This window comes from Pezoporus wallicus, unplaced genomic scaffold, assembly GCF_028554395.1.
Source record: "Pezoporus wallicus isolate ANWC-B61680 ecotype Strahan unplaced genomic scaffold, APGP_CSIRO_Pwel_v1 contig_7505, whole genome shotgun sequence".
In the NCBI taxonomy this organism is placed as follows: Eukaryota; Metazoa; Chordata; class Aves; order Psittaciformes; family Psittacidae; genus Pezoporus; species Pezoporus wallicus.
Window position 1 is genome coordinate 1,823,180 of NW_026638908.1, and position 12,655 is coordinate 1,835,834.

The 12,655-nt window shown below is 41.7% G+C and overlaps 1 protein-coding gene across 1 annotated transcript in view; it reads right to left on the minus strand.

Annotated features, from left to right (window-relative positions):
• The window catches only part of LAMA4 (laminin subunit alpha 4), a 102,559-nt gene extending 94,875 nt beyond the window's left edge, over positions 1–7,684 (minus strand). Inside the window, exon 1 of the mRNA XM_057413197.1 lies at positions 7,307–7,684. Coding sequence (XP_057269180.1) covers positions 7,307–7,507 — 201 coding nt within the window. The 5' untranslated portion in view covers positions 7,508–7,684. The remainder of the gene's footprint in view (positions 1–7,306) is intronic.
• Positions 7,685–12,655: the final 4,971 nt, after the last annotated feature.

Consider the following 12,655-nt stretch of genomic DNA (forward strand, 5'->3'; position numbering starts at 1 on the left):
CCTTGACATTGATAGGAAGTAGGGAGCCACAGAAAACCACGAATCTGCAAAAAGCTGAGCAGGGCACACAATTTCCCTCTGACCTTACACGGTGTCTAGACCTTTAACACCTGCTCACCTCCCTCCTGAATGGATCTTTGCCAGGTGCTGGTGCTCTGAGACCTTGCTAGCCCTCAACGGGCCAGGCTGTATTAGCTTTTCTGGGACATGCAGTATTTTAAACAGCCTGGGTAGGAAGGGCTGTGTGTGTTTTGCCCTGCCAGCTCCTTTGCTATTTTTTATTATTATTATTTTCTTTTTCTGGATACTGGTGCAGATTTTCTCTGTGCAAATGTTTGCTTCCACAGAGTGCTTTCGAGGAAGGGTCCCTGGAGCCGGGAGTGTGGAGCACAGCATAAGAGAGTCATGAATGGCAGGCTCTCTGTGGATTTCCACGGGCTAACATACAGGCTCAGAGGTGAAAAACTACAGTGGGAAGCCCTAAGACAAGTTGAACTTGCATTAGCCTTGTCAGAAAAGTCTGCTCATCTCTTGCTGCTCAGAGGCCATTCATGCAACACTAACAGGATGCATTGTAGAGTGGTGAGAGGGTATCGCACATCCCAGAAACGATCTGGTTTAGGTGCTTTTTCAGTGTATCTTTTTTTTTTTTCCACCTGATGCCAACAGTGAAAGCCTGAACGAGTTCATTTTTATTAATTTTTGTTGGGAAGACAGAGTCAAACAAAGACTCAGAGCCTTACAGTTTCAGCTAAAGGGACTGCTTTTACAGGTCTTATTGGAAGTTGTTCATGCAGGTGGAGTCTTTTTATCCAGTAATTATTCAGTTATGTTTCAAATTAACATCTGAGTGTGCCAGTTCTTCCCATGACCCCTGGCTTCCACATGTCATGACTTAAAATACAATATTTTAGTTCCTGTTAAAAATGACATCTTTAGTTCTTTAGACTTGTAAACTTGGAATAGTAATTTCTAAAATACTTTTCACAACCCTCTGTTATTCTTTGGCTCTTGAATGCTGGGGTTTTAGCATCATTTCTTGCTGGTTTGTCTTAAAAGAAAAAAAAAAAGTAGTTCTAGTATTTCTGAAATATTTATTTTAAGAAAAAAAACTCTCTAAAGAATTGCACAATACACTTAAACAGGAATGACAAAACCAGATCATATTTGCTGCATTTTAGTCAATCTCTGTTTGCATTGCCAAATACGCACTGTATGTATCCTGACTGATAGTTGGGAATATCTCTTTGAGACCATTTATGACAAAGAATTAGATTTCAAAACCTCTGGCATTCTAACAGCTTTTTATACAGCAATTCAGCAGCTGTTGAATCTTGCATTAGGATGCATAACCCAAACATCCCCAGCTCATGGTGGTGTCTGAAAATGAACTGGGATTGGATCCAAATGTTCAAGAAAACTAATTAAAATATAGAAACCAAGGGTATCTATATTTTGGTGTCTGAAATATACATCCAGAAGCAAATTGTAAATTGTCAGTGGCTGGTTATTTATTTCTCAGAAGCTAGACCTATTTTACATAGCTCTTGAACACTAGAAGTTCTAATTGTTATCAGTTTCAATCAGGACAAGTTCTTTAGAAACCAATTCTTTTATTGCTTCTCATGCCCCATGGAAAAACTGGACTTTTCCTGTCTTGCTTCCCATGTCATGAATAAGAGTGGTCATGAAATGCCTTTTATTGGTTTTCACAGCCCTGAATAAGCTTCAGGGCACTTTGCTGGTACTTGCCCAAAACTTTGTGGGAAATCACAGCAGTGGAGTTTAAGTTGCATTGTTCTTGCAAGTGCTTTATGCACCTTCCTGAAATGGAGAACATTTCACACTATCCATCTGCTGTGTCCTGTGCTTCCAATTGCTTCAGCTTCCTACAATTTAAAAGGTTTGGGGTCTGGCGGCATTACTCCAAGCAGCTGATTTTCATTAAAGCTTTGATGAGAAACTTGAGCTGGAATCACAAGCATCTGCAGTAAAACTTCCTCCCCACTAATAGATGTTTCTCAGAACATAACCTTGTTGTACCAGAAAAAAAACAGCAGCTAGAAATCCAAATTAAGCATTATGGGAGTTAACCTAACATAACCTCAAGAGTCTGAAACAAATTCATTTAAAGACATGTTTTTTTTGAAGGGTAGATGCAGTTCCCATTAGCTTAAAAAATACAAAAGTTTCTGTTAAACTAAGCCCCTTTTTGGCTCACACTACAGGATTAGGTCTTCTGCTGCTTCCTTTTAGTGCTACTTTGTTTTAAACAGATTAATGCTACAATTAAGGATCAAACTATGGTTTCTCTAAACAGTCTGCAAGACTTTCTGTTACAGCCTTTATGGGCAAAGGGGTGAAGGCAATTTGGTGGTAGTTTGAGTCTTTGTTAACAGGTGGCTGGGACTTATGATTGCTCTCTTTTTATGCATCTAATGTGATCTGTTTTAGAGAGGTGAGTTTGTCACAGGTCCTGTGCTAATTATTGCTTATACCTTTAGAGAACCAGAAAGAAAGCACCTCAAATACAGTTTCTTGCTTTTAAACACTTAGTCCAGCAGCTTCTGGTAGAAGTCAGGTGGGAAAAAATGATTGCCAAGCATGTCATTTTAACAAAAAAACCTCCAGCAGCTAACTTCTGCCTCTTACTTTCTCTTATAGTAAATGGTTAATTTTGACTTGACTATGATAATTATTTCCTTTAAAGGACTTCTTTTGCCTCTCTGCCTTTCCTCTGAACCAAAACCACTTATGCTGCAAACAGTTTTCCATCTGTCCAACAATACCATGTCTTCCTTCACTCTGCAAATAGGCTTCCTGTTCTGTCCCAACTACTTTACTCTTAAGGCTCTTGATTATCTCATTCTTGGTCTAATTTTTTCATCTCCTTTCTCTTCTTTCTGCTTTAGTTTGCTTCCTTTCTTACTATTTGCTTCATTTCTCCTTTCTATAGAGGACATTTGAAATTATCTTTTCTTGCTTGACAAGTGCCTCCACAGAATGTCTGTCTTCCCTTTCTTCCACTAATCCTTCCTACACTCATCTGTACTGGTCTTTCTTTGCTATTTTCTTGACCCCAGTTAATCATTGATAGCAGAATCAAAGATGTTTTTTTTTTCTGGATGTCACCTTAAATTCATTTTACATTAAAGTAAGTGATGTATAACATGAATTACAGGGAATCATCTGCCATGCTCCTTAGTATTTGAAGTCTGGTACCATTGTTTATGCTCACCTTAGATTCTGTAAGGAACTTTCTTCCTTCTGGGGAACAAAGTCTGCACCTAAATAGTTAAAACCATCATGCCAGTGGAATTTATAAACACAAATGTTGACAGTGGCAGGCTTCAGACCGAAATGGTAATGTATGACCTGCCTCTTATTTTAAAGGCATATATTTGGCAGTGGGATATAACTGTTCTCAGAAGTTACTTCTGATTTTCAGTTTTAACTCTGTGCTTCATCAAAACCACCGCCTTTCCTTCTGCTATGTCCAAGCTAATGAATAGAGCCCCAAACCAAAGGTTTCTGATGTTTGCCACTTGCTTGTTTGCTTTCATTTAATCACTGTCTGTCAGTTTTAAATCCTTTGCTTCCATCCTTGATGAATCTTCCATGTAAGATACTTTATCCTTATTTGGAAAAATCAGTCTCTGACTTGATGCTGCCAGAGACAATTGGGTTATACTAATGAGTTGGATCCATTGGTTTGTGCTCACTCTCTTTTTCTCACTGTCTCCCCATACAGATCAGGATTCAGCACTGTAAGATCTCCCCCATGTCCCCTTGGTACTTGAAAGTGCTTTTCATATTGATCTGCCCCTTGATAGACAATCCAATACAACTGGATAGTCTCCAGTGCTTAATTACCTTTGAAATTAAAATTTGTAATTAACTTGTAGTCTGAACTGGGTCACCTTCAGTTTCCAGTTGCTTCATACGGTGAGACCTTCATCTATTAGACTAGTGAGACTATTTATTTCTTTTTGTCTGTGTATGTGCTTGCACAATAAGTTCAAAGTTTTTTCTTAGCCTCCCTCTGAGCTAAGCAGATTGGATTGTAGAGTCTCTCACCTACCTTCCAAATCCTAACACTGTAATCCTTTTCATGATACTTTTCTGAATAATTTTCATAAATTTATAAGCATTCTTCTTGAAACAGAGGCAGAGAGGTAGCTACCTCATACGATGCTGGTCACTACCAGTACTCATTATGCAGGTAACATGACATTTCATTGGGTGGAATCTAGTCCAGTTAATTTAAACATCTACATATTGTGTCCCAGCTAATTGATAAAGCTGTCCTGAAGTGAGTACACAGCATAGTTCTTACAGAGGAAGAGGTTCCTTTGAGGGCCTTCAGGGGAGACCATTAGGTATTAGAGGCTTTAAAAACCTAGTGCCTGCATCACTGTGTGGGGAATTTGGATTTATATGTGAAGATAATGCCTGATTCCTATTGGAAAAGTTTAGGAACAGTTTACATGCCTAATTTAGGTGTATTGGATTGCATATCAATTAATAACTAGGGCACCAAGCTACTGGGTGTTGGCTGAAATCCAACTCAAACTCATAGCCCACTTTGTGAGTGGGTACACTATATTAGCATAGCATTGAAAATGTATTTAGTCTTCTTCTTTCTCCTGGTAGGATGCTTTCATTCTAATCCAAGGCACAGAAAGCTCCACATTAAGAATAACTCTGAATTTTTAACCCACTTCTCCCAGTTTCTTTAAGTTTAGGTTTGCCCAACACAGGAAAGCAAAATGTATTTACACTAATTGGATCTCCTTCTGTAGGGTCATAATACCAAACTGCTACCAGTATTTAAGAGCATCCCACCAGTTATAGCTTGGAAACTCCCACCAGCACTCTCTTAGACCTTACAGATTTCCAAAGATGTTGAGTAGAGCAGAATCATGTGTGAGCAAATGCTGTTCAGCACCCTGAAGAACCACAGTCTCTCAGTGCCCTGATCTATGCTCCAGCTTTACAGTAGCGTGTTTTGCATTGTGGTTGACTGGTACCACAGTCCACAATGAAGCTCCATCCCTGGCTCTGTAACTCTGCCTTGCAAATCTGACCCTTTGTAGAATTTGGCACTGTTCAATGTGACTAACAACCTCTGTCTGCTTGGGAGAGTTGTAGGCCTGAGTCAATATTTAGGCGAAGGAGCTGACTCAAACCACGCTGTGTAAGGGAGTTTACTCTGCGGTTGGCTGCGAGCTGTGGGTTAAGAACTCAGACTTCGAAAGAAGCTAATTCAAACCTGCTGGTATAAACCCTGTTCCTGGGGCTGAGGAGGGGGAGGTGGCCTGTGGGAGCTCTCTGAGGACCAAAGGAAATGTTCCTTCCTTGGGTGGGAGACTACCAGGCCATCACTCTCTGGCCCCTATGCCAGCCTCTGGGCTTACAGCTGATTCCACAGCACATGTTACCAGCTATGTATCTGGATCAATGGCTAAGCAGGTTCTCACTGTTGTGAGAAATCTGCCCTGTCCCAAAAGAGCATCCTACTGGGACTCCTTGGAAACTGCCATGGAGATAACCCTGAGATGCAATAGTAAGGTGAATCTACAGCTAGCAAAGGGGCATGAAATCCTGTCCCCTTCCTCATGAAACCATAATATCCTGCAGCCAAAGGCCACAGCGTGGCAATAGCAGGCAGCATCGTTCATTCGTAACATGGGATCCAGGGTCTAAATGCTGCCATTGCAGTGGCTGAAGCAAACTGACAGAGCAGACACCAGTTAGTCGAATGGATTGGACTGCACAAATGAAACTTCAGGGAGGATTGAAATGGGGTGAATTAGACTAACATGTCATTCCTCTGCAGGGTCCAGGATATCTCATAGCACTTTCCCAAGGTGAAGTCAAATATATCAAAGTGAAGCAATGTGAACTGTTATCTTTGGGAACACCATAGTACCCATTCATATTGAGAAAGGCTGATAATCACTTATGCCCATTATCCTGTGAAAAGCAGCTACAAAACCCATCCAGCTCTTTAATCAGGCATTTCATTGAGGGACTTTCCCTGTTGTAAGCAACAGGTGGCAATGCAGCTTCTTGGGGCTGATCCCAGGCCGGCAGAGCGGAGCTGTGCATCCCCTGTCATGGAGCTTGTCCAAGTCTGGGATGGTTCCCGGGAGCCCCTGTGCTGAGAAAAGCAGGATTTAGCCTCCAGTTTTCTCACACAGGTCATGTTTCCCACAAGGTCCCTGTCAGAGTGGGCAGGCGTTTCCCGAGGCTGCCCACCTGTTTGGATCTGCTGCAGCAGGGAGATGGGCTCTGCCCAGCCCCGCAGTAGCCCCGGCTGTCTGAAGGTTTTGTGCACTTATCTCCATGGCTGTTAGTTCTGGCGACTGGAGTGTAAGGGGAGAATTTGCCGTGTGATATCAGAGATTGCAATCTTAAAGCTGTCACAGTGACATGGCTACGCTAATCTCACCTCATTTGGGGATGTTATGCTAGAAGAACTACGCTTTCCCTTCCCATGACCTTATGTAACTCAATTTGCCTCGTACTTTGCATCTCCCACGCATGGGACTTTACTGTCCCCCATTCCCAGTGTATGCTGGAATAATTTATCGTTTTCTCAAGATGTAATTTTGAGCAGTCTATTCCCCATACAGCCTTGCTAGAATGAGGAATATCAACCAATCCCAAAACACAGAGGTTACAGGAAAATTTTCCACTGTCAGACTGCATCTCAGATCTCTCTGATTTCGTTTGTCACTTATCCCAACCTCATACTTTTTGGAAGTCTTAAAATCTCTGCAGGTGTTTTCTCTGCAGACTGTTTCTTACACACATTTGATTTATTATCCCTGCTTTTACAGCGAAAAAGAACTTCAGATTTTGGGGGTGGATGACATTCAGATGTAAAAGCACAAACTTTCACAATACAGATTTTTTTTCTGGAAGATTAAGTGCATTACAGTTGCAGGAACTACAACAAGGCAAGCAGAAAAGTGTTGTGACAATTAACCCTTGTAAAATAACTCTGTTTGGTCAGGCCTGTGTAGTTATGTTGGCAGGAAAGTCAGAGACTCACTTAGCCAGCCTCACTGCAAAGTACAGCAGCTGTCTAATCACAGCAGGCAGGGCATGTGTACATTTTGAAGTCTAAACTGTATCTCACCGGCCCCAAAATGCAGCATCTCAGACCCCCCACAAAAAATCCTCTGGTATCCCTTTAAGGATCAAATGATTAAGCTAACGTTAACCAGATGGGAGCTTCAGCACAGACAGATGAAAGCAGAAAAGTGCAGACACTAGAGAGAGAAGGGAGTTACTGTACCTCAGCAAAAGGCACCCAACTTCCAGTAGCTACTGCTTGCTGCTGCCCTCTGATAACAGTGGCTTCTTGCGTGCTGACCGCTGAGCTACCTTCAATGTCAAACTGAAAAACGCCTCCCTCACTTGAGGCTGTGCTGGAGGAGAAGCATCTCAAAAAGAATAATATAGGAGAAACGAAGGGCCAGGCGGAGATCAAAGCCATTTCCTCCGCTTACATCCAGCAGTGGTCTTCTAGCGTCTCAGTAATTGTTTACCCTCTTCTGCAATCAGCCCCCCTTGGCTTAGTGGTGCCTCAGTTATTTTAACTTTCTTTCAGCATTCAGTTTCCAGATGTGGCACTTCAAGGCAGTTTAATCAGATCCTGATTTAAAGGGGGGGGGGAGAAAAAAAAGTTAAAGAAAAAAAAAAGAAGGGAAGAAAAGGTCTTTTGCTGCCTCTCTCGTTCACTCTCTGTGCCTGTGGCTCCTCTTTTTCCCCAGAGGCTCCAGCACAATAACATACAGATGGGCAGTGCTTAAGCAGAGTGTCAAACAGAGATTGTATTCCAGGAAAGCACCACTGGCTCCCCAGCCACCTTATCTCGCTCTGTCAGGATACAGACTGACGCTCTGCTCAGTGCTCTGGCTTCCTTCACATGTTCACATCATTCCCTTTTTTACCTTTCGTGTCGAGACCCTCCCACTCAAACTTTGCCGTTCAGAAAATGAAGTCACCCTTTCCTCCTCCCTCCTCCCCCTCAGCCCTATCCGACTGCTCCACATGAAGCATTGCCTCTCGTGACTGTTTATTTTTTAACATCTCCAGTTTATTCAGTGGAAGGCAGAAAGGTGCCAGATTTATTAAAAAAAAGCCCATGCTAGACCAACCTTTTCTTTTGGCATGGGGGTGGGGAAGTTGTGGGTGGGAGGAGGAAGAGAAGGAGGAGGAGGAAGAGGAGGGAGACAGCCTGACTGTGCCATGGGCTAATGGGGCTTAAGTGGTTTCTCTAACATGCTTCATTCAGATCCTTTCCCTCAAGCCCACCTCTCAACCTCTCTTCGGCTCGTGAAAAAGAATATCGTTCACTGCGATTTTGGAAAATGACTTCATTCCTCAGACTTATGAACTTTTATTTACAAAGAGCATCTTGTATTCCTTTTTCAAGAGATGCTTTGTGTGGCCCTTGTAACAAGGCTTGCAGTGTGTGTATGAAAGCGAGCTGAATATATTGCCCACAGCTGACTTAATTTTGTGACTACAATCTCAAAAAGACAACGCAGCAACCCTTGCTAGGTTCTGGGATAAAGTCAGGGTATAATTATACTAATGTGCACCGTTCCAGCCAAGGGGTCAGCACCCCATCCCTCAACTGTCCTGTGTGCAGGGGTTTGTAGCACCATTGGCCTGTCAGGCTTCATTCTTAAATCTTAATAGAAATTGGCTTATTTGGCTTCATTCTTTCTTTCTCCTTCCCTCTCCCCTTTCTTATCTGATTGAAGATATTATGAACCCAGGAAGCACTCAGTAGAGAATTAGGGGTAGCAGTCAGTAGAGAATTAAGGGTAAAGTAAAATGTTTTGGTGATCTGTTAAGTTCTCCACACCTGTAGGTACAGCTCTGAGCCCATAAATGCTGTGCAGATGTCACATAGGGACTATAAAGCAGTTAACCACCAAGAAACTGCCTGATTCAGAAGTGGTGTAGCTGAGCAGGCAAGGCCACTCCAGCTTGTGGGACAAAGTGTTACGCTGGCAGAGAAGAGAAAGCTACGAGGCTATAAAGCTTAGAACCGAAGTTTGTAGGATGAAATGAAAGATAGCAATAGTGGTTGCAGATGGTTTTGTCCTAAGAGCAAGGGAAACATCTCTGCGTAACCTGGACCTGGTATGGTGGTAAGCATGTTAACTTAGGGAACAGTTACTTACAGTTACTTACACTTCGAAAACCTGTGGATGGGAAGAGCAGGAAAATTAATCCATATATTTCTGGAAATCTGTCTTAAGCAAATTCAGAGACTTGAAAGGAAAGTTCTCTTGCCTAGTAGAAAAAGGAATTGAAGAAAGAAAGTGGTCTGAACCAGAAAGACAGGAAAGACATGAAGGTTTGACCAAACTATGAGCTCCTTCTGAACCTGAAGGTCAGGAAAGAAACATGGGAAGTGAAAAGTGGGACTACATCTGAGCACAGGAAGACAAAGGCTGAAAGGTAAAGGCAGAAAATGAGATGTAATTTTAAAGAGAATAGGTGTGAGAGGAAGATATGGGAGATCCTTAGTTCAGTATCCATCAAGGATAGAAAGTTAGAAAAGGATGAATCTGAGAAGAGTAATTGTTTAAGGTGGAGGACTGTGTTAAATGGCTTCTTGAAGGGTTTCCTGGCTTTGTGAGCTTTAGTTTTCCTAGGAAATCATTAGCTGTTACGGTTTTGGCTGTGGAGAACAAAGCCTCTAATTATAGTGGAACAAAGATAAGGTCTAACACTGTTTTTCTACAATTGATTGTGCTTTTTTTTTTTTTCCCCTATTTTTTTTTTCCTCAATCAAATTGCAGCAATGAAGAAAAAGACCCTTACAGAACATTTTGGGAAAATTTCAGTAAATAAAACTTCAGAATAGAAAACTTATTCAAAGATTTCCTTTCAAAATGGCAATTTGCAGCATCTATAAGGTTTCTTTGTGTGTTTTTATCTGCCTAGTGATGTCATTTGAGTACAGTTTAGGATTAGGAGTATGTCACAAGAAGTATCAGGATGTGAGAGGTATTGGAGACCAGTGGTAGGTACTAGTAATTATGTTGAGTGGTTCATAGTTTTGACAATTTGTTTAATTCAAGGAATTAAATTGCAAGTTATAAAAACCTAACAATTTAATTTTTGGAAGTCTTTTTATTGCAGGTATGGTGAAAGTAAGCTTAATTTAAGTCAAGATCCTGCAATCACGTATGTAAGTCACATACCTAGTGACTTTGAGGAGGTCAGGGCTTGTGTGCTTGCACAACAGGGCTTAACTTGGTAGTTGTGTTGGGAACCAGTAGCAGCGTTTGAAGGGCAGTGGCTCCACGGTGTCTTGGGCTGGTCCAGCTGATTTGACAACAGATGGAAACAGCTCACAGTGCCCCAAAACAAGCTCCCCTGCTCAAACAGATGTTAAAAAGGGCAGCAGCTCCTGGAGCAAGAGATGCTGGAAGGAGAGATGTGAAGGAGCACTGAGGACACACAGAACGAAAGATATGAGGATGCAAAAAGGGGGGGTCATGAGGAAAAATGTGAAGAGATGCATTTTGAGAAATTAAATGGAGGAGATAGGGTAAGGGACATGGGTGGGGAGATGGCTGGTGTTGCGGCCTTGGAAAGAAAAGCTTGTCTCTGGGTAGGGTGCCCACCTAAGGGTGATCCAAATCAGGGACACCCTGAGGGAGTGCAGGCTATGTGTGACCCAGGCAGGTTAGGGGCACCACATAGGGTCTAGAAAGGAGTTAGGAAGATATTGGGCAGAAGCTGAGCCTGGAGAGAGGGAAATAAAGTATTTCTTTGAATGTTTATTTAATAATTGTTTTTCTTACTCTTTTCTCAATAGTACAACTAAAGATGAAATGTTTCTGTTTATTTCCAAATACAGATAACTTCAAATAGTAGAATTGTTAAATAATAAATAATTTATTCTTAGGAAATACAAGAAATCAAGAAACAGTTCATTGCATCTTTCCACAAATATATATATTTGTCCTGTATCTGAAAATTAATAACCAAAATCTTTTGAGCAGAAAATATCATATATATTAATTTACCTAAATATTGCTACAAAGTGTATAAAAAACCAGCTTCTTACAGAAGCTGTTTCCTGCATTTAATTTAAAATCTTGTAAAATATTCCATTCCTTTTAAAAAACTGCTGTTCTGTATAGAAATTCAGACCAATGAAAATGGTGCATAAAGTGCTTATAAAAACACAGGCCTCTGAATGTAAATTTATGCTGTGATGGACTCAGTTTCTTTATCGTTGGCAGAGATGATGTGGGTGTGTTACATGAACAGTCTCCAATTTGGAACAGGACTTCTTCAATATGGCACATTGCAGAAACAGGAGTTTCTCCTGTTTTCATAATATCATCTTCTGTTCTTTTGAAAATTTCTTTCCTCTGCCTATAACATTTGGTTTTGATTCAATGTGATAGACAGTAAGATTAGTGAAAGACAAAAGGAAGAATGCAGTGGAAGGCTTATTGCAAATAACATGTTCCAAACTACCCAATCCCAGGCTGTTGTGTGTGGGCCACTGGTGGTTTGTCAGGTCCCAGTGGGAGATCTGCAAGCAGTCTGTCGAATTCTAGTGCCAGGCGTTACCAGTTAAACATTTGATAATGTTGCCTGGTGGTCTAAAGGAAATGTTGACAGATGACTGATGTTTGCGATCCAAAATGTTTTAGAACCAGTGTTCAAAGTGTGTTTGTAATGGTTAGAAGAAGTTGCCAACTGTTGTGGTTTAAACCCTAGCCAGACAGCTTGTTCACTCACTCCCAGTGAGTGGTGCCAGGCTGAGAGCAATCGAGGGCCCCCCCCACCGGGGCTCTCCCCTTCCCCGCTCCTGGCGGAACGGAGAGGAGGATCGAAAGAGTGCAACTCCCACGGGTTGAGACAAGAACAGTCCAGCAACCAATGTACAACACAAATCACCACCGCTACCACCAACGACAACAATGATAAGGGAAAATAACAAGGGAAGAGAATACGATACCACCAGCCAAGGAACGAGTCCCACCCCGAAGCCCCGTGTCCTTCCGGGTAACTCCCAGTTAACCCCCACCCTGGGCATGACGTGCTGTGGTATGGAATACCTTGTAAGACTATAAATGAACCCCAGCATTATGTAATACTGGATAACTTAGTTGAAAAGTTCAGCCTATGCTGGTTGCTAAAAGTCAATCAGGTTTAGTATAGTCGTTTACCCAATCCTTTATCTTTTCTCCAATGGTAACCAATGATTAATAATACCATTTTCATACCTTTTTAACATGAAACTTTTTCAGTACTTATGTTCATTTTTGTTACCTGTATCTGAAGCCTCTGATACTCTTGACATATAATTATTCCTGTTAATGGCCTGAATTACAAAGATGCTGTATTACCATTAATGATATATCTACTTCATTACTTACGGATCCTAAGATTCTGCCTGCTTCTTGGACAGATAAGAGGTGTTAGCCCAACATCCTTCTGTCGAAGGGTGTGTTAGAAAGCACCATCGCATATAGTGTTATATAAATAGCAAAGACTTGGTGATCTTAAAAAGTGAACTAGAGTGAACTAGAGGAAGGTGGGGCTGGAGACATGAGGGCGAAGGGGTGTTTGCAGGGATGGCGACTGTGCTTCCTGT